Source organism: Vipera berus, assembly GCF_964194415.1.
Source record: "Vipera berus genome assembly, chromosome: 9".
NCBI lineage: Eukaryota > Metazoa > Chordata > Lepidosauria > Squamata > Viperidae > Vipera > Vipera berus.
This window is the reverse complement of record NC_138212.1, coordinates 3,881,702-3,903,188: the sequence shown is the minus strand read 5'-3', so window position 1 is coordinate 3,903,188 and position 21,487 is coordinate 3,881,702. Positions and strand designations below refer to the sequence as shown.

General features: G+C 44.9%; 1 protein-coding gene across 1 annotated transcript; it reads left to right on the top strand.

The window, feature by feature from the left end:
- Positions 1-9,253: 9,253 nt before the first annotated feature.
- On the top strand, positions 9,254-18,413 carry LOC308672099 (uncharacterized protein). The gene is made up of 6 exons (XM_081334715.1): positions 9,254-9,459; positions 12,539-12,907; positions 14,585-14,947; positions 16,117-16,206; positions 16,814-16,874; positions 18,022-18,413. Exons 1-5 carry the CDS (start codon positions 9,408-9,410, stop codon positions 16,843-16,845), a joined length of 906 nt encoding a protein of 301 aa, XP_081190841.1. The 5' UTR covers positions 9,254-9,407; the 3' UTR covers positions 16,846-16,874; positions 18,022-18,413.
- Positions 18,414-21,487: the final 3,074 nt, after the last annotated feature.

Here is a 21,487-nt window from a genome sequence, read left to right as displayed (position 1 = left end):
TCATTCTCTCTCTCATTCTCTCTCATTGTCTTCTCTTTCATTGTCTCTCTCATTCTCTCTTTCTCTCATTCTCTCTCATTCTCTTTCTCTCTCTTTCATTCATTCTCTCTCATTCTCTCTCTCATTGTCGCTCTCATTCTCTTTCTCTCTCTTTCTCTCTCTCTTTCTCTCTCATTGTCTTCTCTTTCATTCTCTTTCATTCTCTCTCTCATTCTCTCTTTCTCTCTCTCATTCTCTCTCATTCTCTCTCTCTTTCTCTCTCATTCTCTCTCTCTTTCTCTCATTTCTCATTCTCTCATTGTCTTCTCTTTCATTGTCTCTCTCTCATTCTCTCTCTCTCATTCTCTCTCATTCTCTTTCATTCTCTAATTCTCCCTCTCTTTCTCTCATTCTCTCTCTCATTGTCTTCTCTTTCATTGTCTCTCTCTTTCATTGTCTCTCTCTCATTCTCTCTCATTCTCTCTCTCTCTCTCTCTCTCTCTCTCTCTCTCTCTCTCTCTCTCTCTCTCTCTCTCTCTCTCTCTCTCTCATTCTCTCTTTCTCTCCCTCCTCTTAGGTTATCTTCTAGGTTCATCTTTCATCTTGGTGGCTCAAACTGGGAACACTTCTATCGGCGTCCGAACTGAGCCATCTAGACCCTTGCTTGGGAGGGCAGTCACCTTAATCCCAGTAGGAAGCATGGAAAACGTGTCTCTCTGCTGGTGGTACCGAGGCCCCATTCAGAAGAAGAATGAAATCTTGACGTATCAAACATCACCCATTCTCAGAGTCCATTACAGCCAGGCTCACACAGGGCGTGAGCAGATACAACTGGATTGCTCCCTGAGCATCACTAATTTAACGTTCAGGGACTCCGGTTTCTATGTGATCCTGAAAAAAAGAACCACCCCAAATGCCTACGAAAAAGGGGAAGTGCTGTTGCAGATCAAAGGTAAATAGATAAGGGATCCTTTCATGTTCTCTGCAGCATCCTGGACATCTTTGGAGCCCTCGTGACCTTTTGTGCCTACCTAGCAAGGTTGCGCTGTGGTCTCAGGAAGCCCTAAAGAGGAGTGTGGCTCCCATTGGGGTATATGGAGCTGGGCATCTAGTAAAGCCGAGCTGGTTCTCCACCCAAATATCAAATGCCTTTGACTTAGCCTGAAAGCTCTGCAATCGAAAGGCGGATTGTCTCCACCCCCAGCAAAAGTCCAAACGAAACAGGAAACGCCACCAAGCCAGGTGTTTCCTTCCACTTTCTTGCTTCATTGACCTGTAAAGTTTAGGGAAGCCCAAGTCATGCAACAGCTGTCAAGCAGGTGGTGGAAAAGGTATGAGACTGAAATGAAAGAATAACCGTCAGAGCTACAAACATTCATCTGGCGACCGTTTAAGGCAGGGGTCTTCAAACGTGGCAACTTTAAGACTTGTGGACTTCAACTCCCAGAATTCCTCAGCCAGCCCTTTCATACTTAACAACCTGTGTAGCATCCTCAGGGTCACGGGATTAAAATTCAGAGGCTGGGCAGCTGACTCATCTTTACGACGCTTGCAGTGTCCCGGGGATCGTGGGATCTCCTTTTGTGATCCCCTTCAGGCAAGCAAAGTCAATAGGGAAGCCAGATTCCCTTAACAACCATGTTGCAGTGATTCACTTAACAACGGTGGCAAGAAAGGTCGCACAATGGGGCAAAACTCACTTAACAAATGCCTCGCTTAGCAACAGAGATTTTGGGCTCCATTGTGGTTGTACGTTGAGGACTGCCTGTAACAAATAATAATAATTGATCTAGGACTATAACCCAACCACTACGTTCATCTTGGTTTCTTTAGAGTCTTCCAGAAAGGACATAGAGGCTAAGAATATCACCCTTGCTGGAAAGAAAACAGCAGGGATAGTTGTGGGCGCCTTGCTGGGATTCATTGCTATTGTAGGCCTGGTTTCACACCAGAAGTTAAATTCTCCTCCAAGGTAATTTCCGTTATTTATCTTTTTTAAATATATCAAAATTCAGACACTTGGCAATTGATTCGCATTTATGATGGTCGCAGTGTCCCAGGGGTCATGTGATCCACTTTTGCGACCTTCTGACGAGCAAAGTCAATGGGGAAGCTGGAAGAAAGAAAGAAAGAAAGAAAGAAAGAAAGAAAGAAAGAAGAGAGAGAGAGAGAGAGAGAGAGAGAGAGAGAGAGAGAGAGAGAGAGAGAGAGAGGGAGCTAGGGAGGGAGGGAGGGAGAGAGAGAGAAAGAAAGAAAGAAAGAAAGAAAGAAAGAAAGAAAGAAAGAAAGAAAGAAAGAAAGAAAGAAAGAAAGAAAGAAGGAGGGAGGGAGAAAAAATAAAGGAAGGAAGGAAGGAAAGAAGGAGGAAAGAAGGAGGGAGGGAGAATGAAGGAAAGAAGGAGGGAGGGAGAATGAAAGAAAGAAAAAGGGAGGGAGGAAGAAGGAAGAGAAGAAAGAAAGAAAGAAAGAAAGAAAGAAAGAAAGAAAGAAAGAAAGAAAGAAAGAAAGAAAGAAAGAAAGAAAGAAAGAAAGAAAGAAAGAAAGAAATCAGCAAACCATGAAACCATGCTGGGAGACAGTCCCTCAAGTGGTCTTAAAATTCTAAACCTGCCCACAACCTTCCAAAATTATGACCATGAACTGTTTTATAAGTGTAGAAACGCACAGTAAAAATATTTATTCTCTTAGCTTAACTTCCCCTTTTCTCTTCCTTCTTTAGGCATCCTATTGAAACTTATGCACTATAATTCTGGGCAGAATGAAGGCTCAAGAAATTATTTGGATACCCTGTTTGGAAGGGAGAGAGAAAAAAATGGAAACCCCTGGTCTAATCTAGAGAAATTGCGACCCATTCCCTTCCCCCTCTTCAAAATGGCGTTATTGGGATTCAGCCCACAATTGTTTGCAGACACAACCTGATGGATTACAGCCTGGTCCCTTAGAGACTAAAATTAAAAACCAGAAGCTCCACACTCAGAAGCAAAAAAAGGGAAGTGACAAAATGTGTATTGTGACTTCCCAATGCCCAGCCTGTGACTCGTATGTTTGCGTCTGTAGTTGGACAACAGCTACAAAAGACCAGTGTGTGGGTCATGATGCCATGTTAGGTCATTTTGGAGCCTTCGAGTCTACTTCTGCTTCTGTTTACATGACCTAATTCTTGGGGGGAAAAAAACACTTGGAGGTTCTAGAATAGAGACCACACCCAAAAGATCACCAGCATGGAAAAAAGCTCTGCCATCCCTATGGACTTTAAGAATTGCATCGTCATCCTAAAAGGAAATCGGCCATCAGCTTGGACATCGGAATAAAACAATTAAACACCACCACCCCCAATGCCATCTAAGCACCAGGAAACCCACCCAGATCTGGTGACAAAATGAAATTCTTGGATCTGCTCATGAAAATAAGACCTTCCAGAACAGACCTCTGTGGGTTTCTTCTTCAACCGGAGCTTGAGTCTGGGTTTTGGGGTGTCCTTGAGATGGTCCAACCTTCAGATTACAACCATTGCTACTCTCCACAGGCCTTCCATCCTTGGTTCCCATCCACCCAGATGTTGAGGGCAACATAAGCATCCCTGATGTTCTTTCTCCTTCTTTCTAGCCTCCCTTGATGAGGGAGATGAACAAGTAGACGTAGTGAAGGAAGGCAATAGGGTTGAGAATCCCTCAGGTGGCCAATGATTCTAGGCCCTGAAAATGGTCTTCTAATGCCACCCTTTGGAGATAGGCACCTCCAAGGCCTACTAGCTGGCCTAATTTGGTTCCTGTAGAAGAGAATATTTGTAGCTCAGGGTTGAATTGTGGAATCCTAGGTGCTCTTGGACCTTGGTTCTCTTCTTGCAGACGTTTGAGTATCAAACTAGGTAACATCATCAGTGCTAGAGGGGAGTGGGGTTTGTGGGGAGGAGGAGGAGGAGGAAGAGGAGGAGGAGGAGGAAGAGGAAGAGGAGGACGATGACGACTATGGGGTCCTTGATGTTTGTTGAGCTTAGTGATTTTCTTGCAGACATTTCAGTACTCAACTAGGTGATGTCATCAATGCTAGAGGGGAGTGGGTTTCCCAAAAGGAGGAGGAGGAAGAGGAGGAGGAGGACAATGACAATGATGAATGTGGGGTCCTTGATGCCCTGTTTTGGTCACCATGATGTGAAAAAAGAGTTGAGACTCCAGAAAGAGTGCAGAGAAGAGCAACAAAGATGATTGGGGGACTGGAGGATAAAACATATAAGGAACGGTTGCTGGAATTGCGTATGTCTAGTGTAATGAAGAGAAGGATGAGGGGGTGACATAATGGCGGTCTTCCAATCTCTCAGGGGCTGCCCCAAAGAAGAGGGAGTCAAACTATTCTCCAAAGCACCTGAAGGCAGGAGAAAAAGCAACGGGTGGAAACTAACCAAGGAGAGAAGCAACCTGGAATTAAGGAGAAACTTCCTGACAGTTAGAACAATTAACCAGTGGAACAACCTGCCTCCAGAAGTGGTGAATGCTCCAACACTGGAAGTTTTTAAGAAGAGACTGGACAGCCATTTGTCTGGAATGGTATAGGTCTCCTGCTTGAGCAGGGGGTTGGACTAGATGACCTCCAACTTTATTATTGTTATTATTATTATAAACCAGCATGGTCCTGATTCATACCCAGGTGTCAAGGGTATCCTTTTTTGACAAGCTATGAGCAACACCTAGAGATAAGAGGAAGTGGAGGAGAAGGGAAAAGGTTGGAAGATATCAGCCAAAGGAAATGGAAGTGAAGCAAGCTTGCGTGTTATCCTGGACGAGAGTTTGGCAACTTTTGTGTTGTAGATTTATCCTGTTTGCGATAGAATTTTAGTCACCGGAATTATACAATTCGCTTGTCTGTTTTGAAGCTCAGCTGGTCGCTTAGGATACAAGCTTAGAAGAATCAAGTGGGACTGGAGGCATTTAACAATGGCGGTGGTTCACTTAACAACTGGTCCAAGAAAGGTTGTAAAACGGGGCAAAACTCACATAACAACTGCCTCACTTAGCAATGGAAATGTTGGGCTCAGCTGGAATCGTAAATGGTGAACTACAGGTGGTTCTTGACTTACAACAGTTCCTTTAGTGATTGTCTTGCTTAGCGACATCAATTTTGGGTTCCATTGTGGTTGTAAGCCGAGGACTACGTATTCCTATACTGTACCTCCTTGAAAATCAGAGCCCAGTGTTCTTAGTACAGCCTTGAAGGACCCAGCAGAGTTCAACCAGACCAGGGGTGGGCAACCTTGGCTCTTTTATGACTCATGGACTTCAACTCCCAGAATTCCTGAGCCAGTATGGCCTAGCATGGAAGCCTCTCCCTTTCCCCTCAGCATAGCTGGCTGAGGAATTCTGGGAGTTGAAGTCCACGAGTCATAAATAGCCAAGGTTGCCTAGCCCTGGCCTAGACCAGGGGTCTTCCAACTTGGCCCCTTCATGACTTGTGGACTTCAACTCCCAGAATTCCTGAGCCAGCAGGGGGGGGGAACTTTGGCCCCTTCATGACTGGTGGACTTCAACTCCCAGAATTCCTGAGCCAGCATGGGGGAACTATGGCCCCTTCGTGACTCATGGACTTCAACTCCCAGAATTCCTGAGCCAGCATGGCTCAGTATGGACACCTCTCCCTTTCCCCTCAGCATAGCTGGCTGAGGAATTCTGGGAGTTGAAGTCCACGAGTCATAAAGAGCCAAGGTTGCCTATTCCTGAACCGGACTAATTGGTTGTGATCTGGAAACCGAACACACAATTCTAAAGTCCAATAGAAAAAATGGGAGCCGATGTGCAGGTAGTCTTCAACATACAACCATAATTGAGCCTGAAATGTCTACTGCTAAGCAAGACAGTGGGTTTGGGCCCATTTTGCGATCTTTCTTGCCACAGTGCTTAAGGTAGGAACACGGTTGTTAAGCGAATCTGGATTTCCCCATTGACTTTGCTTGTCAGAAGGGGATCACAAGAGTCCAGGCACGCTGTGACCCTCATAAATGTGAGCCAGTTGCCAAGCGGCTGAATTTTGATCACGCGACTAGGGGGGATGCTGCGACGTTCATAAATGTGAAGAATGGTCTTGATTCACTTTTTACAGTGGTCACTTCTAACGGCCACTAAACGAACAGTTGTAAGTCGAGGACTACAAGAGGGACTTGCTGTTTTGAGACCTTCACCTTCGTTCTATTAGCTGCCATTAACGGAAGATAATTTGTCTTGAAGATAATTTATTAAAGAGCTGTGGATTAACCGCTTTCCAATTTCAACTCTTAACAAATTAAGAATAGAATAGAATAGAATAGAATAGAATAGAATAGAATAGAATAGAATAGAATAGAATAGAATAGAATAGAATAGAATAGAATAGAATAGAATAGAATAGAATAGAATAGAATAGAATAACATATTTGGAAGGGACCTTAGAGGTCTTCTAGTCAACCCCCTGCCCAAGCAGGAAACCCTATCCATTTCAGACAAACGGTTGTCCAGTCACTACTTAAAAACTTCGTGTTGGAGCACCCACAACTTCTGGAGGTAGGTTGTTCCACTGATTAATTGTTCTAATTGTCAGGAAGTTTCTCCTTAGTTCTAGGTTGCTTCTCTCCTTGATGAGTTTCCATCCGTTACTTCTTCTCCTGCCTTCAGGTGCTTTGGAGCATAGCTTGACTCCCTCTTCTTTGGGGCAGCCCCTGAGATACTGGAAGGCTGCTATCATGTCTCCCCTCATCCTTCTCTTCATTAAACTAGACATCCCCAATTCCAGCAACTGTCCTTCATATGTTCTAGCCTCCAGTCCCCCAATCATCTTGGTTGCTCTTCTCTTCAACAAAGATGTCAACATGTCAGCAGGAAGCCATCTTTTGCTCCCATGGGCCTACATGACCCTTCTTTTTCCAGGCTTGACAGTCACGCTGAAGCAAAATGCCTGACAAATCTAAACTTTGCCCCTTTGAAGAGTGCATTCAACACCAAATCCAACTGGTCAACCCTGAGGATGACACATCCCACACATGACCACCAGGCAGGGAACCGTCTTCAGCGGTAGACAAGATGACCTAACTGATTTTCGTCTCATCTTTCCAACATTTCTGTCAGACTTTTTTTTCCCCTGAATGTCATCAGGCCTCTGGTGAAGATGAGGGGAATGATGATGGGGAAATAAACTCGCTAACAGCAAACGGCTTGCTTAATCTTCTCCACAAAGCTTACATGTTGCCACACAGACATCTAGTTGCAATTGTGCAACTGGCCAGGAAGCGGCGAGATGAGAAAAACGGGTTGCATTTTACCAAGGTAGCGTTTCTCAATCTTGGCAACTTGAAGACCGATGGACTTCAACTCCCAGAATTCCCCAGCCAGCATAGCTGGCTGGAGAATTCTGGGAGTTGAAGTCCACCGGTCCCTCAAGTTGCTAAGATTGATAAAACTGTATTAACGTATCATTAAGGCCGAGGTTAGCCAGTTAGGAGAGTAATACAAGTAGTCCTTTATTTGACAATTGAAAAGAAGGGAGATATGACCAGACCTCATACTTATGACCATCCTCATGGTCACATGATTGCAATTGGGGCACCTGGTAACAGACATGTAATTCATGACAGTTGCAGCATCCCGGAGTCACAAGATTGGCATTTGTGACCTTCCCCTCTACTTTCTGATCTGACGAGGTCAATGAGGAGAGGGAGCTTCGCTTTACAACTGCATGATTTGCTTAATGACCACAGCAGCACAAAATTGAACATAGTCACGGGATGAACAACGATTGGATCGTTTACTGACCAGGTTTCAGTCCCAATTGCGGTTGTAAGTTGAGGACTACGTGTAATGACTTCAACTTTGTACGCTACTGTCCAGCTGGATTCATGCAACATGTTGAGTTATTCTCTTCCTTGTCGCCTTCGAGAAGAACATAGGGCATAGACTAACGGAAGGATCCTTGGAGGTCATCTAGTCCAACCCCCTGCTTGAGCAGGAGACCCTATGCCATTCTGGACAAATGGCTGTCCAATCTCTTCTTGAAAACCTCCATTGATGGAGCACCCACAACTTCTGGTGGCAGGTTGTTCCACTGGTTAATTATCCTCACAGTCAGGAAATTTTTCCTTAGTTCCAGGTTGCTTCTCTCCTTGATTAGCTTCCGTCCGTTGCTTCTTGTCCTGCCTTCAGGGGCTTTGGAGAACAGGTTGACCCCATTTTCTTGTGGCAGCCCCTTAGATGTTGGAAGTTTGCTATCAGGTCACCTGTAATCCATCTCTTCATTTTACTAAAGGTAAAGGTTCCCCCGCACATGCGTGCTAGTCGTTTCTGACTCTAGGGGCCGGTGCTCATCTCCGTTTCAAAGCCGAAGAGCCAGCGCTTGTCCGAGGACGTCTCCGTGGTCATGTGGCCGGCATGACTAGACGCCAAAGGCGCACGGAACGCTGTTACCTTCCCACCGGAGTGGTCCCTATTTTTCTACTTGCATTTTTACGTGCTTTCGAACTGCTAGGTTGGCAGAAGCTGGGACGAGGAACAGGCGCTCACTTATGCGGCACTCGGGATTCGACCCGCCAAACTGCCGACCTTCTGATCGACAAACTCAGCGTCCTAACCCACACATATCTAATTCCCTCAGTTTAGCCTCCAGACCCCTTATCATATTTGTAGCTCTTCTCTGAACTCTTTCTAGGACCTCAGCCTCATTTTTGTGACAGGAATGGACCAAAGGGTGACCTCACCAGCGCAGTATAAAGCGATATCAGCACCACCTAGCCGTCTCTTTCCTCAGCCCGTGCTGAAGTAAAAGCCGAATGGGGAAAGCAATATACTTCTTAATTCCTTTGTGGATTTGTTAAATTTGTATGCTGCCTGTCTCTCTGTCCAAAGCGCATTAATCTAGAGAAGGGTTGTACGACAGAAAAAACATAAATAAATTCCATAATCTCTCCACAGCGAGAACGTCAGAGGCCTAGTTTGGCCCATCAAACCTACGTGTCCCCCTCGGTTCCCAACTACGCAACAGGTTATCTTTCCCTTCTCTCCTTCTGCTCACAAATCCAAGGCTCAGACCACATCAGCGCTGATCCAGAAGCTCTTTGGGGGAATCTCTGAGAAAACCCTGAGATACAAGCTGGCTGCTGCTACATTTCCAGTGGTCTCCTCATGAGGTGGAGTTGGGTGGCAGTCATGTTCGGATTCTGCCTTAGTCATTTTAGGTGGTGTAACTGCCCAAAACAACAGAAAAGGGAGAGGAAGTATTTGCGATCACTGTAGCATCCCCCACACTCCTTGGGTAACGGGTCTTCCTTCCTTCCCGTCCTCTGATTGACAAAAGCAGAAGGGCCAGTGACTTTATCAGATCAACATCAAGGAGTGCTAAACCACAAAGATCTCAGAAGGAGGAGGAGAAGTTCCTATTCCTTGTCCTGTGGACCTTACCTGGAGGACTCAGAATCCATGGAGCCTTTCCGAAGCCCTCGGGGATCTCAAGCAGCGTTTTTTCTCGCAGGTCAGTCCAAAAGAGTAAACATGGTTTATGACTTCTACAACCTCTTGGAGGCAAGCTGGCATTGCCTATTTTTAATTATTCTTTTTGTGTGTGGGGGGGTTTGCCTAAGGCCAGTCCATTGATTGAAGACAGTGCATCAGAATGATTTGGTATATCTTTGCACATGGCTAAATGGGGGGGTGGGGGGAAATATGGGAACGGTTTCTTAGAATCCTTGGATGGCAAATATTTAACGTTCTGAAAAAAGTTAGAGAAGGACAGACTCTCTTTTTAAATAAGTACCTCTCTGTTTTGCACACATATCCATCACTACTATCAGGATAATTTACATTATACAAGATGTAGGGGGGAAAAAGAGGAAGGAAACAGTGAGAAAAACAATTCAGACAAGAAGACAAAAGAAAGAGAAATCTAATGAGATCTGGTCTACAACACTACCGTCGCTTCTCGCCTCATTCTTTTCACTTCTTTCTTCCGTGTATATTGTCTTAGACTTCAATAGTGGCAAATATTTGTGGCTCCAGTGTAGGATGAGGGTGAAAGTTTGTTCTCCGAGCTTGTGAGTGGGTTTCCAAACTTCTCATTACCATCTTCAGCAGAGTTTAGGGGATGTCAGCGTTCTTCTGTTGTCTTAGTTGCACAATGCGCAAGGTACATATTTATACACTTAATCTACAAAATTTGGGTGCTCTTGCTCCTTTTACGTGCCAAGCCACAACCTCCCCTAGGCCGTGAAGTGTGATCTCTATGCCTATGCCAAGTATTAGTACAACTTTAGAAGGCCTTAGTAAGACCACACTTAGAATACTGCATTCAGATTTGGTCACCATATTATAAGAAAGATGCTGAGACTCTGGAAAGAGCGCAGAGAAGAGCAACAGAGAGGATTAGGGGGCTGGTGGCTAAAACATAGGAAGAATGGGAAATGGGTTTGTCTAGTGAAAAGAAGGACCAGGGGAGACATGATAGCAGTCTTTCAATATTTGAGGGGCTGCCACAAAGAAGAGGGGGATTCCACTTATTTTCCAAAGCATAAGAAAGCAGGACAAGAAGCAACGGATGGAAACTAATCAAGGAGAGAAGCAACCTGGAACTAAGGAGAAACTCCCTAACAGGGAGGACAATTAACCAGTGGAACAGCTTGCCTCTAGAAGTTGTGGCTGCTCCATCACTGGAGGCTTTTAAGAAGAGAATGGATAGCCACTTTTCTGAAGCATGGGATTGGACTAGAACAGAGATCCCCAATCCCTGGTCCATGGACCGGTACCGGGCCACAGCATGCCAGCAACCGGTCCACACAAACAAGCAAAGCTCCATCTGCCAGGATGCAAGCAGCACACGAAACCAATCCTTCTCCAGTCCATAGAAACACCTCTCTCCACGGAACTGGTCCCTGGTGCCCAAAAGGTTGGGGACCTCTGGACTAAAAGACCTCCAAGGTCCCTTGCAACTCTGTTATTCTGTTAGGCTCATCACCGTGAACTTTAAAATGCTGACCCTCTGCCCCTTTTTATGACTTTCCATCCAGGCTTTCCCATACTGTGTTTTAGAGAATGAAATAGAGGTTTTCAGAGACAGAAAGAGAGGTGGTTTTGGTTATTGGATTTTGTGTGTATGTGTGTGTGTGTGCCTTCAAGTCAGCGTTGGGTTCTGGTGACTATCTGGGGAACTGCCTACAGTTTTCTTAGCGCAGTTTTACAGAAGTGGTTTGCCACTGCCTTCTTCCTGAAGGTCGAGAGAAAGTGACTGGGCCAAGGCCACTTACTGGCTTTGTGTCTAAGCTGGGACTAGAACTCACCGTCTCCCAGCTTCTGCTCTGATACTTTGACCCCTACACCAAACTGCCTCTCCTTTTATCAAGAGGAGGAAATGGAGTAGAATTTGTTGCATACCCTGCTCATGATAGCACTGATCGGTTTTTCACATCCTCAATCAAGTCGATGCAAGTTAACTAGGATCACTAATCTGTAAGCTACATTGCAAGCCAACATCGTCTTCCCACATACCACCAACTAGGAGGTACATACAGTGAACATTCGAGATATCTACTACTACCTTGTTATGTACTATAAGAGAGGGGGAGAAATTTATTTATTTGATTTTTTTATCCTGCCTTTATTGTTTCATAAGTAACTCAAGGGGGTCAACATACCTAATTACTTCTTCCTCCTCCTATTTCTCCCACCATAAACCTGAGAGGTGGGTTGGGCTGAGAGAAAGGAACTGGCTGAAGGACACCCAGTTGGCTTTCATGCCTAAGGTGGGACTAGAACTCACGGTCTCCTGGTGATTGGCCCAAAGTCACCCAGCCAACCTAAGGTGGGACTAGAACTCACGGTCTCCTGGTGATTGGCCCAAAGACACCCAGCTGGTTTTCATGCCTAAGGCAGGACTAGAACTCACGGTCTCCTGGTGATTGGCCCAAAGTCACCCAGCCAACCTAAGGTGAGACTAGAACTCACCGTCTCCTGGTGATTGGCCCAAAGTAAACCAGCCGCTTTCATGCCTAAGGTGGGACTAGAACTCACTGTCTCCTGGCTTCTAGCTTAGTGCCTTGCTTTACCACTAGACAAACTGAAATGACAGACATATTTTTTGTTCGGGGAGTGGCTGGTTTATAGATAGAATAGAATAGAGCTGGGAGGGACCTTGGAGGTCTTCTAGTCCAGCCCCCTGCTTGAGCAGGAGAACCTATACCATTTCAGAGAAGTGACTGTCTAGTCTCTTCTTAAAAACCTCCAGTGATGGGGGCACCCATGATTTCTGGAGGCAAGCTGTTACACTGGTTAATTGTCCTCCACTCAGCTGAGATTCTAACTTGTTCTCTTGACTCAAGCAATGAAATGCAATCATGTGTCAAAATATGTCAAAACTCCAAGATTGAAGGGGAAGTCCAGTTGAATGGGCTGGACTGAACATAGAGAGCATCCATATATGGAGTCCCCTTCTCAGACACCATCCTTTGCGCAACGTTTTGACGGAGAACTACAGGGCGGGGCACGGTGTGCTAAGCATGAGCTGCAGACAAGATGCCACAAGGATGAAATAACTTTATTTTATTTTTTTCATCTCTTTGCAGGTTGCATCCTAAGCTGCTTCTTGCAGTTGGTGCCAGCTGAGGGAAATTTAACTGTGGTTTCTGTACCTGAATACCCTATTCAGGATCAAAGAGTCCTCCTGAATGTACAGAATGTCCGGGAGGGATTTGAACAATGCGAGTGGACACAACCCACTGGGAGAAAAATTATTTTTACCCCTGAAACAAAATTCACCTCACCTAATGCTTCCCAAATCGTACAGGTGTATCAGAATTGTTCCTTGAGCATCAAAAACCTGAGGTCGTTGGATAAAGGAAAGTACACGGTCAAAATGACCTTCCCTTCTACAAAGCAGCAAGATACAAACAGTCAAGAGTTCTATGTGGGCTCCGCTTTTGTGACTTTGTGTGGTAAGTTTTAAAAAGCCATCTTGCAGCCTGTGTTCACCCGGCAATGCCTCATCTGCAGTCTAAGCATTTAGAGGTTTACAAAATATATTATAAGATAACAGGCTTGCTAAGCTATGAGAGAACAACTCAAATGTAGAGTAGATTTTGTTGCTAGATGTTTAACAGACCTGGTTAAGCGTGCTTGCAAACACAGGGTTCAATGTGTTATTTAACAGGACACCTAAGAGGCAGGAATCTAGCAACAGGTAGTCCTCAAATTGCAACAATTTGTTTAATGACCGTTCAAAGTTACAACGGCAGTGAAAAAAAGGGACTTATGACCATTTTTCAGTCTTAGGACCATTGCAGCATCTCCATGGCCACATGATCAAAATTCAGACACTGGGCAACTGGCATGTAGTTCTGACGGTTGCAGCATCCCCGGGTCACATGATCCTCTTTTGCAATCTTCTGACAAGCAAAGTCGATGGGGAAGCCAGATTCACTTAACAACCAAGTTACTAGCTTAAGAACTGCAGTGATTCACTTCACAACTGTGGCAAGGAAGGTCGTAAAACTCACGTAACAAATGTCTCACTTAGCCACGGGCTCCACCAGGCTCAGCTATGGTTATAAGTCAAGGGCTGCCTGTAACAACCATCATAGGATAGGAAGTGGGGAAATCAAGATCTGTTGGGTGCACAGATGAGTCCTTGGGCTGTTTGGAAAGATGGTTGCCAGTTTATGAGTGCGTGCACAACGCAATTGTAGTGTCTTCCTTTGAAGAAATTGCAGGAATTCCCAGTGTTGCAAACAATAGCAATAGCCCTTAGCCTTATATACCACTTCACAGTGCTTTACAGCACTCTCTAAGCGGTTTAGAGAGTCAGCACGTTGCCCCCAACAATCTGGGTCCTCATTTTTACCGACCTCGGAAGGATGGAAGGCCAAGTCAACCTTGAGCCAGTCAAGATTGAACTCCAGGCTATGGGCAGAGTTTTCCTGCAATACTGTATTGGAAGGAAGGAAGGAAGGAAGGAAGGAAGGAAGGAAGGAAGGAAGGAAGGAAGGAAGGAAGGAAGGAAGGAAGGAAGGAAGGAAGGAAGGAAGGAAGGAAGGAAGGGCAATAGGTTGACTCAGCCTTCCATCCTTCCGAGGTAGGTAAAATGAGGACCCAGATTGTTGGGGGCAATAAGCTGACTTTGTAAAAATGCCGCTTGGGGGAGCCCGAAAGCCCTAATAAGCAGGCATATACATAGAATGAAGGCTATTGCTAAGCACATTGATTTGTGCTTCTTAGATTGTAAGCCGCCCTGAGTCTTCGGAGAAGGGCAGGATATAAATGGGATTTTTTTTTTAAAAAAAAGCACTTAGGCTTATATACTGCTTCACAGTGCTTTACAGCCCTCTCTAAGCGGTTTACAGAGTCAGCATATTTGCCCCCCCCCAAAACCTGGGTCCTCATTCGATCCACCTTGGAAGGATGGAAGGCTGAGTCCAACCTTGAGCTGGCCAGAATTGAACTGTTGGCTGTGGGCAGAGTTAACTTGCAATACTGCGTTCTAACCACTGTGCCGCCAGGTAAAAGTTAGAAACAAAAGCCTGTGTTTCTTTTTTTTCCCCTTTACTTTTCTTTTCTTTTCTTTTTTGCTCCTTCATGAGTTAATGCGTTGTTGTTCTGATCAACTTGGTTTGCAGATGAAAAGCAAATTCGTGTCAGGATCCAACCACCAAAGTTTTCTCCTGGCCAGAATGCCACCTTGATTACAGAGGGCATCCAAAACCAGGATGCCTACTGCCAGTGGAAACAAATAACCCAATCAGGAGAGAAAGATATCCCACCTATTAGGCAAGACTCCAAGAAACCCCAGACCCAACAACAGACGATGATAGAAGATGGTTGTTCCTTGCATCTGATCCAGTTAATCCCAGCTTATTCTGCCAACTTTTCCGTTTACGTTGACATTCCTTCAGACCAACACTCCGGCAAAGAGAAAGGAACCGGAGAGCAAACGACGTGCTATAAAAGCCAGATTCAGTTTCAAGTGGGATCTACTGATGGTGTGTATTGCTTTTTTCTGGTTGCTGAACCGAAGTGGAGATTTGAGTCCCAGGACAGTCACTGTGTGGTGTTAGAGATTTAGTTCTGAATGAAGCTTGGGGGCTGTTTCAGCCCCCCCAACTCAATGCTGCAGGAGTCAAAAGTAAATCTCTAACAAAATGGACGTACCAAGAGATGAGAATATTTGTAGCTCAGGGTTGAACTGTGGAGTCCCTGAACTCAGACAGGACCAAGATGGATGTCCAGGGCAGCAGTACAAAAAGTATACTCCCCACCAGTGTTGATGATGAAATAGGTAATGAAATGTCTGCAAGAAGACAAGCAAGCTCAGAGAGTACCAGGGCCCCACCGTTGGACTAGAAGACCTCCAACATCCCTATAATTCTGTGCTTCTGTATTTATCTATTGTTAGCCACCATCTCTCTCTCTCTCTCTCTCTCTCTCCCTTACTCTCCCAATCTCTCCCTTCGGCTGGTCCTCCTCCTCCTCCTCCTCCTCTTCTTCTTCTTCTTCTCTTTCTCCTCTTCCTCCTCCTCCGCCTCCTCCTTCTCCTCCTCCTCTTCTTCTTCTTCTCTTCCTCCTCTTCCTCCTCCTTCTCCTCCTCCTCCTCCTCCTTCCTCCTCCTCCTCCTCCTCCTCCTCCTTCCTCCTCCTTCTCCTCCTCCTCCTCCTTCCTCCTCCTCCTCTTCCTCACCACAAACCCCACTACTCTTTACCACTGTTGATGTTACCTAGTTGGGTAATGAAATGTCTGCAAGAAAAAGCTCAAAGAGTACCAAGGGCCTCACAGTCCTCCTCCTCCTCCTCCTCCTCCTCCTCCTCCTCCTCCTCCTCCTCCTCCTCCTGCAGGAAAACAACCAAACATCTGCTGGAAAACAACCAAACTCAGAGAGTATCAAGGCCTCCATGTTTCAACCCGGAGCTTAAAATATTCTCTTCCATCGGTGGTATGTTCCTCGCTTGAAGTTGGGCTGCCAACTCGGTTCTGTCCTGTGTCTCCTTAAAAACCTCCCATGATGGAGCACCCATCAGCAGGCAGAACTGGTTTGCAGAAATCCATCTGTGTTTCTTAGATAAAATTAGGTTGGTCAATATCCAAGTTCAATGACAGATGCAGACAAAATGCAGTTTTGCCGACAAACTAACCTAAAACGGATTCGTCTTTTCAGGATCAACTTCCGTGAAATATAGTGCTGGAATCACTTTGCTTGGATCCCTCACTTGGACCAGTAGTCTCTCCCTCTTGTCCCTGCTCTTTGGTAAGTAGGTCCACTCCTTGAGGTGGGGTGGGGGTGAGATGGGGTGAGGTGAAAGGCAGGAAACACGAATTCAATCAATCAGAATGGAGCTGGAAGGTGTTCTAGTCCTTCCTCCCTTCGTCCCTCCCTCCCTTCTCTTTTTGCTTTCCCTCATTCATTCTTTTTTCCTTTCTCTCCTTCCATCCTTCCTTCCTTCCTCCCTCCCCTTCCCCTCCTCCGCCCCTTCTTCCTTCCTTCCTTCCTTTTTCCCTCTCTCCTTCCTTCCTCCCTTCCCCTTTTCTCCTCCCTCCTTTCCTTCCTTCCTTTTTTGCTTTCCCTCATCCCTTCTTTTTTCCTTTCTCTCCTTCCTTCCTTCTTTCCCTTTTTCTTCTCCCTTCTTCCCTTTGTTTCCTCCCCCCTCCCTCCCTCCCTTCTTTCTAGGAAGTATCAGAGGAGGAATTTGAGTTTGTTCAAATTCTTTTGCTTTCTTTTAGAACAACAGTAAGAAATAGTCATTTTCAGCTTTTTCCGAGGCTAAAATGACCTGAAAAAAACTCGAAACGGAAGATGGGGGGGGGGACATGGACCGGTGAAATAGGAATTGCACTTTCTTATTCTTTTTCCATAGGCATGCTCTCACCATTTTCCCCCGAATACTGAATTTGGAAGAGTTCCTTCCTTTGTGAAAAGTAAGTGTGTGGGGTCTTGAAAGGGTTAGAATTGAGTTGATTTTACCCAGAAAGCAAAATTTGAGGAGTGTCTCTCGAACCGAGACAGAGATGAAAAACAACTTCATGTCCTTCAGAAGAAGTTCACATTCTAAGAATTTCTTCTCCGAGGGTGGAGTAGAGGTTAAGATATTGGATTAAGACCAGAGAGATCCAGCTTTCTCCCACAACTACGGAAGTTCGTTAGATGATTCTGGATTGTTCTCTCTTGGGGATAATAGGGTACAGTTCTGGGGGTCTCCAACTGAGCTAAGCCATTGACTTCCTTTTCTTGAAAGAGATCATCCTCTTAAAGTTATAATCATATTTCACAGGTAGCATCCAGATTGGTGAGGTGTCATCTCACCATCATCTCAAAAGTTGCCACGATTGAATGACGCTCCTTTACAAACATGCAGTTGTAAACGGGAGGATTGGTTGCAAAGTTACTTTTTCATTGCTCCTGTGATTGTGAACATTTGCTAAACAAGGCAGTCACTAAGTGAGGACTAACTACCTATGTTTCTAAGGTTACTAGGAGTTTGTGAGCTCAAGTCTTAATAAGCAGCTGATCAGATCCTGGAATAGCCGTCAAGTGGCAAATGTTTTTTTTCCTTTCCAACGTGCAAAAATGAAAAACTTTTGGAGCAAATAGCAACCTCTCAAAATCGTAAAGAAACAAGCCAGCGACACTTTAACAGAAGCTTCCTTTGCAGGCAACCACAGAAAATTATCTTTACATTCTGATGACTGCAAATCCATTTCCTTTTTTTCAGGCCAAAGAATTGTTGAAAAGTTACAACTGGGCTATTCTGATCTGCTGTTCATTAACGATCAATTATTGGCACTGGTGTTTAAAAAATAATAATAACACAGAGCTTTTGTTTTGGGGATAAGTATGTGGGACTTAATTTTGCACGAGTTAATTTGCCTTCCTATTTTTCGTGATGAAAAATAACCCCCGTTCTTATTAATTACAATACTCATTTTAATTGCAAACTCTTTTCAAATTTTTATCTTAATTTACCCATAATAAAATAGTCTTATTTCTTTTGTTCGGCTCAGGCTGAGATCGCTGTGCAATATTGTCTAATTAATATTTTGCTTTCTCCTCTAAATCTTTCTGCAGATATTTGCAGAGAAGGGACACACAAGTTATCCTGTGTCTGCGTGCGTAACACGGAACAGCTCTGTGCTTGGATATTAACCTTCATCTGATGCTGATTTATTTCAAAGCTCAACTTTTATCAGAATTGTATATTAACTTACTTTGTTTCTTTTTACATTCATAACTTTAAAGCTTGAGAATGTTGCAAGCCAACAAACCACTGAATGAATCTGGTGGTCGCTAGGAGACAGAAATGACTTGATGGCACATAATCAGAATATCGTAGAATTTTGCATTGGGGCTTTTTAGGAAGTCGATGCATCTTATCCAATTTGGAACACAACAGAAACATCTTTGGATGCCCTTTATGCATTCTAACATGGCTCAAAATAAAATGTGGTTTTTCACTTCAATTAAGCAATTGCCTATGAAGACTTTTTTTGGGTCTTTTAATGAACATTTCTTTATTGGACTGCATATGTTTTATTATAGGGGAGGGTACTTGAGAGGTTATTAAACTACAATCCCAGCAGCCTTTGCAACACAACTTACAACTGCTGGAAATTCAACTCCCCAACACCTCCTTGTTTTAACCCTTTTGCAAGCAGTCCTCGACTTACAACCGTTCATTTAGTGACCGTTCGAAGTTACAACAGCCCTGAAAAAAGGGACTTAGGACCATTTTTCACACTTAACGGCCATTGCAGCATCCCCATGGTCACGTGATCAAAATTCAGATGCTTGGCAAGCAACTCGTGTTTATGACGGTTGCAGCGTCCCTGGGATCACCTGATCCCTTTTTGCGACCTTCTGACGAGCAAAGTCAACGGGGAAGCCGGATTCACTTAACAACCATGTTATTAGCTTAACAACTGCAGTGGTTCACTGAACAGCTGTGGCCAGCAAGGTTGTAAAATGGAGCAACGCTCACTGAACAAATGTCTCACTTAGCGACAGAAGTTTTGAGCTCGACTGAGGTCGTAAGTCAAGGACTACCAGTGTTAGTCTTTTTCACAACATTTCTGACCCTGTCCGGAGAACGAGAAAGGGAGTAGCGTAAACACCCAACACGTGTTTTTTTTTCCCTTTCCAGTCAGCAGTCAGTTGATAATTTAAGATAATTTCTTAATAAGAGCCTTAGCACACATTGCAAGCGTTGGCTCACAAAACTGCCAGTCGCTTCACCAACTCTGGTGGTTAATAACCACGCCGCGCTTTGTGGTCACAAGAACATTTTGCAAGCTTTTCGCAAATGCCACAGCAGCAGTGCAAGAAAGGAATAGTTGGGTTTCAAGGCTGCAAGCCAACTATCCCGGTGCCTGAAAAAAGAGGTAGATGTTTAGTGAAAAAGAAGTGATGACTTTACGTCAATGCATGAATGTAATGGACAAGATAAAATTGAGACATATAATAATTTGGTGTAAACTGAATTAGAGCAATATTTTTTTCCCTTATCTCATGACTTTCAATCATTGCCATTGCCTTCTTCCTAAAGGCCGAGAGAAAGTGACTCGGCCAAGGCCACTCACTGGCTTTTGTGTCTAAGCTGGGACTAGAACTCACCGTCTCCCAGCTTCTGCTCTGATACTTTGACCCCTACACCAAACTGCCTCTCCTTTTATCAAGAGGAGGAAATGGAGTAGAATTTGTTGCATTCCCTGCTCATGATAGCACTGATCGGTTTTTCACATCCTCAGTCAAGTCAATGCAAGTTAACTAGGATCACTAATCTGTAAGCTACATTGCAAGCCAACATCGTCTTCCCACATACCACCAACTAGGAGGTACATACAGTGAACATTCGAGATATCTACTACTACCTTGTTATGTACTATAAGAGAGGGGGAGAAATTCATTTATTTGATTTTTTTATCCTGCCTTTATTGTTTCATAAGTAACTCAAGGGGGTCAACATACCTAATTACTTCTTCCTCCTCCTATTTCTCCCACCATAAACCTGAGAGGTGGGTTGGGCTGAGAGAAAGGAATTGGCTGAAGGACACCCAGTTGGCTTTGAGGCCTAAGGTGGGACTAGAACTCACGGTCTCCTGGTGATTGTCCCAAAGACACCCAGCTGGTTTTCATGCCTAAGGCAGGACTAGAACTCATCATCTCCTGGTGATTGGCCCAAAGTCACCCAGCCAACCTAAGGTGGGACTAGAACTCACAGTCTCCTGGCGATTGACCCAAAGTCACCCAGCCAACCTAAGGTGGTACTAGAACTCACGGTCTCCTGGCGATTGACCCAAAGTCACCCAGCCAACCTAAGGTGGTACTAGAACTCACGGTCTCCTGGTGATTGACAACCATTTGTCTGAAATGGTATAGAGTTTCCTGCTCCAGCAGGAGGCTGGACTAGAAGACCTCCAAGGTCCCTTCCACATATGTTATTTTATTTTTCTGCTGCCATGGTTTCTTTTTTGTGCTGGTCCTCAGCTGTGCCTTTAAGAACAGGTGACCTAGTTTCTTGATGGAGACAAAATAGTTTCCTCCCTTTTTCCAGGTTGAGAAAAAAAAACCTGCACCTACATAATTTCTGCCTGTTGACAACCTGTTCTTTAAAGGCACACATACATTCCATGCGTCTGAGAACGGGCAAGGCGCAGCATGCCTTTTAATTATGCGGCCCACACTGGACGAGTTCCAGTTTTGTGGACAAGCCCAGGAGAGCAAAGGGAGAGGAAGGGTTGCTTTGGGGAAGTTTTCTGACTGCAACCCACTAAAAAAAAATGCAGAAGCAAACGCTCTGGAGTGTGCAAACCGAATGTAGGGAAAGGTTCAATTTCAAATCAAGATTAAGAAGTCAGAATATGGCAGTTCGACCTGAAGGGAGGAAGAGTTAACAGAATAACAGAGTTGGAAGGGACCTTGGAGGTCTTCTAGTCCAACCCCCTGCTCGGGCAGAAAACCCTATACCAGGGGGTAGGCAACCTTGGCTCTTTTATGACTCGTGGACTTCAACTCCCAGAATTCCTGAGCCAGCCAATCTATTCTTAGAAACCTCCAATGTTGGAGCACCCACAACTTCTGGAGGGAAGTTGTTCCACTGATTAATTGTTCTCACTGTCGGGAAATGTCTCCTTGTCTCCTTGATTGATTTCCATCCGTTGCTTCTTGTCCTGCCTTCTGGTGCTTTAGCAAATAGATGGACCCCCTCTTCTTTGGGGCAGCCCCTCAAATACTGGAACACAGCTATCATGTCACCCCTAGTCCTCTTTTCCCATGCTTGAGTCATTCAATCAGCCAGCCAGCCATGTCCTCTTCTAAAGAACACCCTTTAATTCTCCCTCCCTCCCTCTCTCCTTCCCTTTTTATTTTCACATCAATCATTCCACCTTCAAAGAAGCCAGGCAGATGTGACTGCAGTGTATGGTCAAGAGGCAAGATGGAGACAACCAGGGTGCACCGTGAGGTATTCTCTCAAGTGAAATGCGAGGATCTCATCTTTTACCTAACTCGCAAACATCTTAGTTCTGCCCTGTGACCT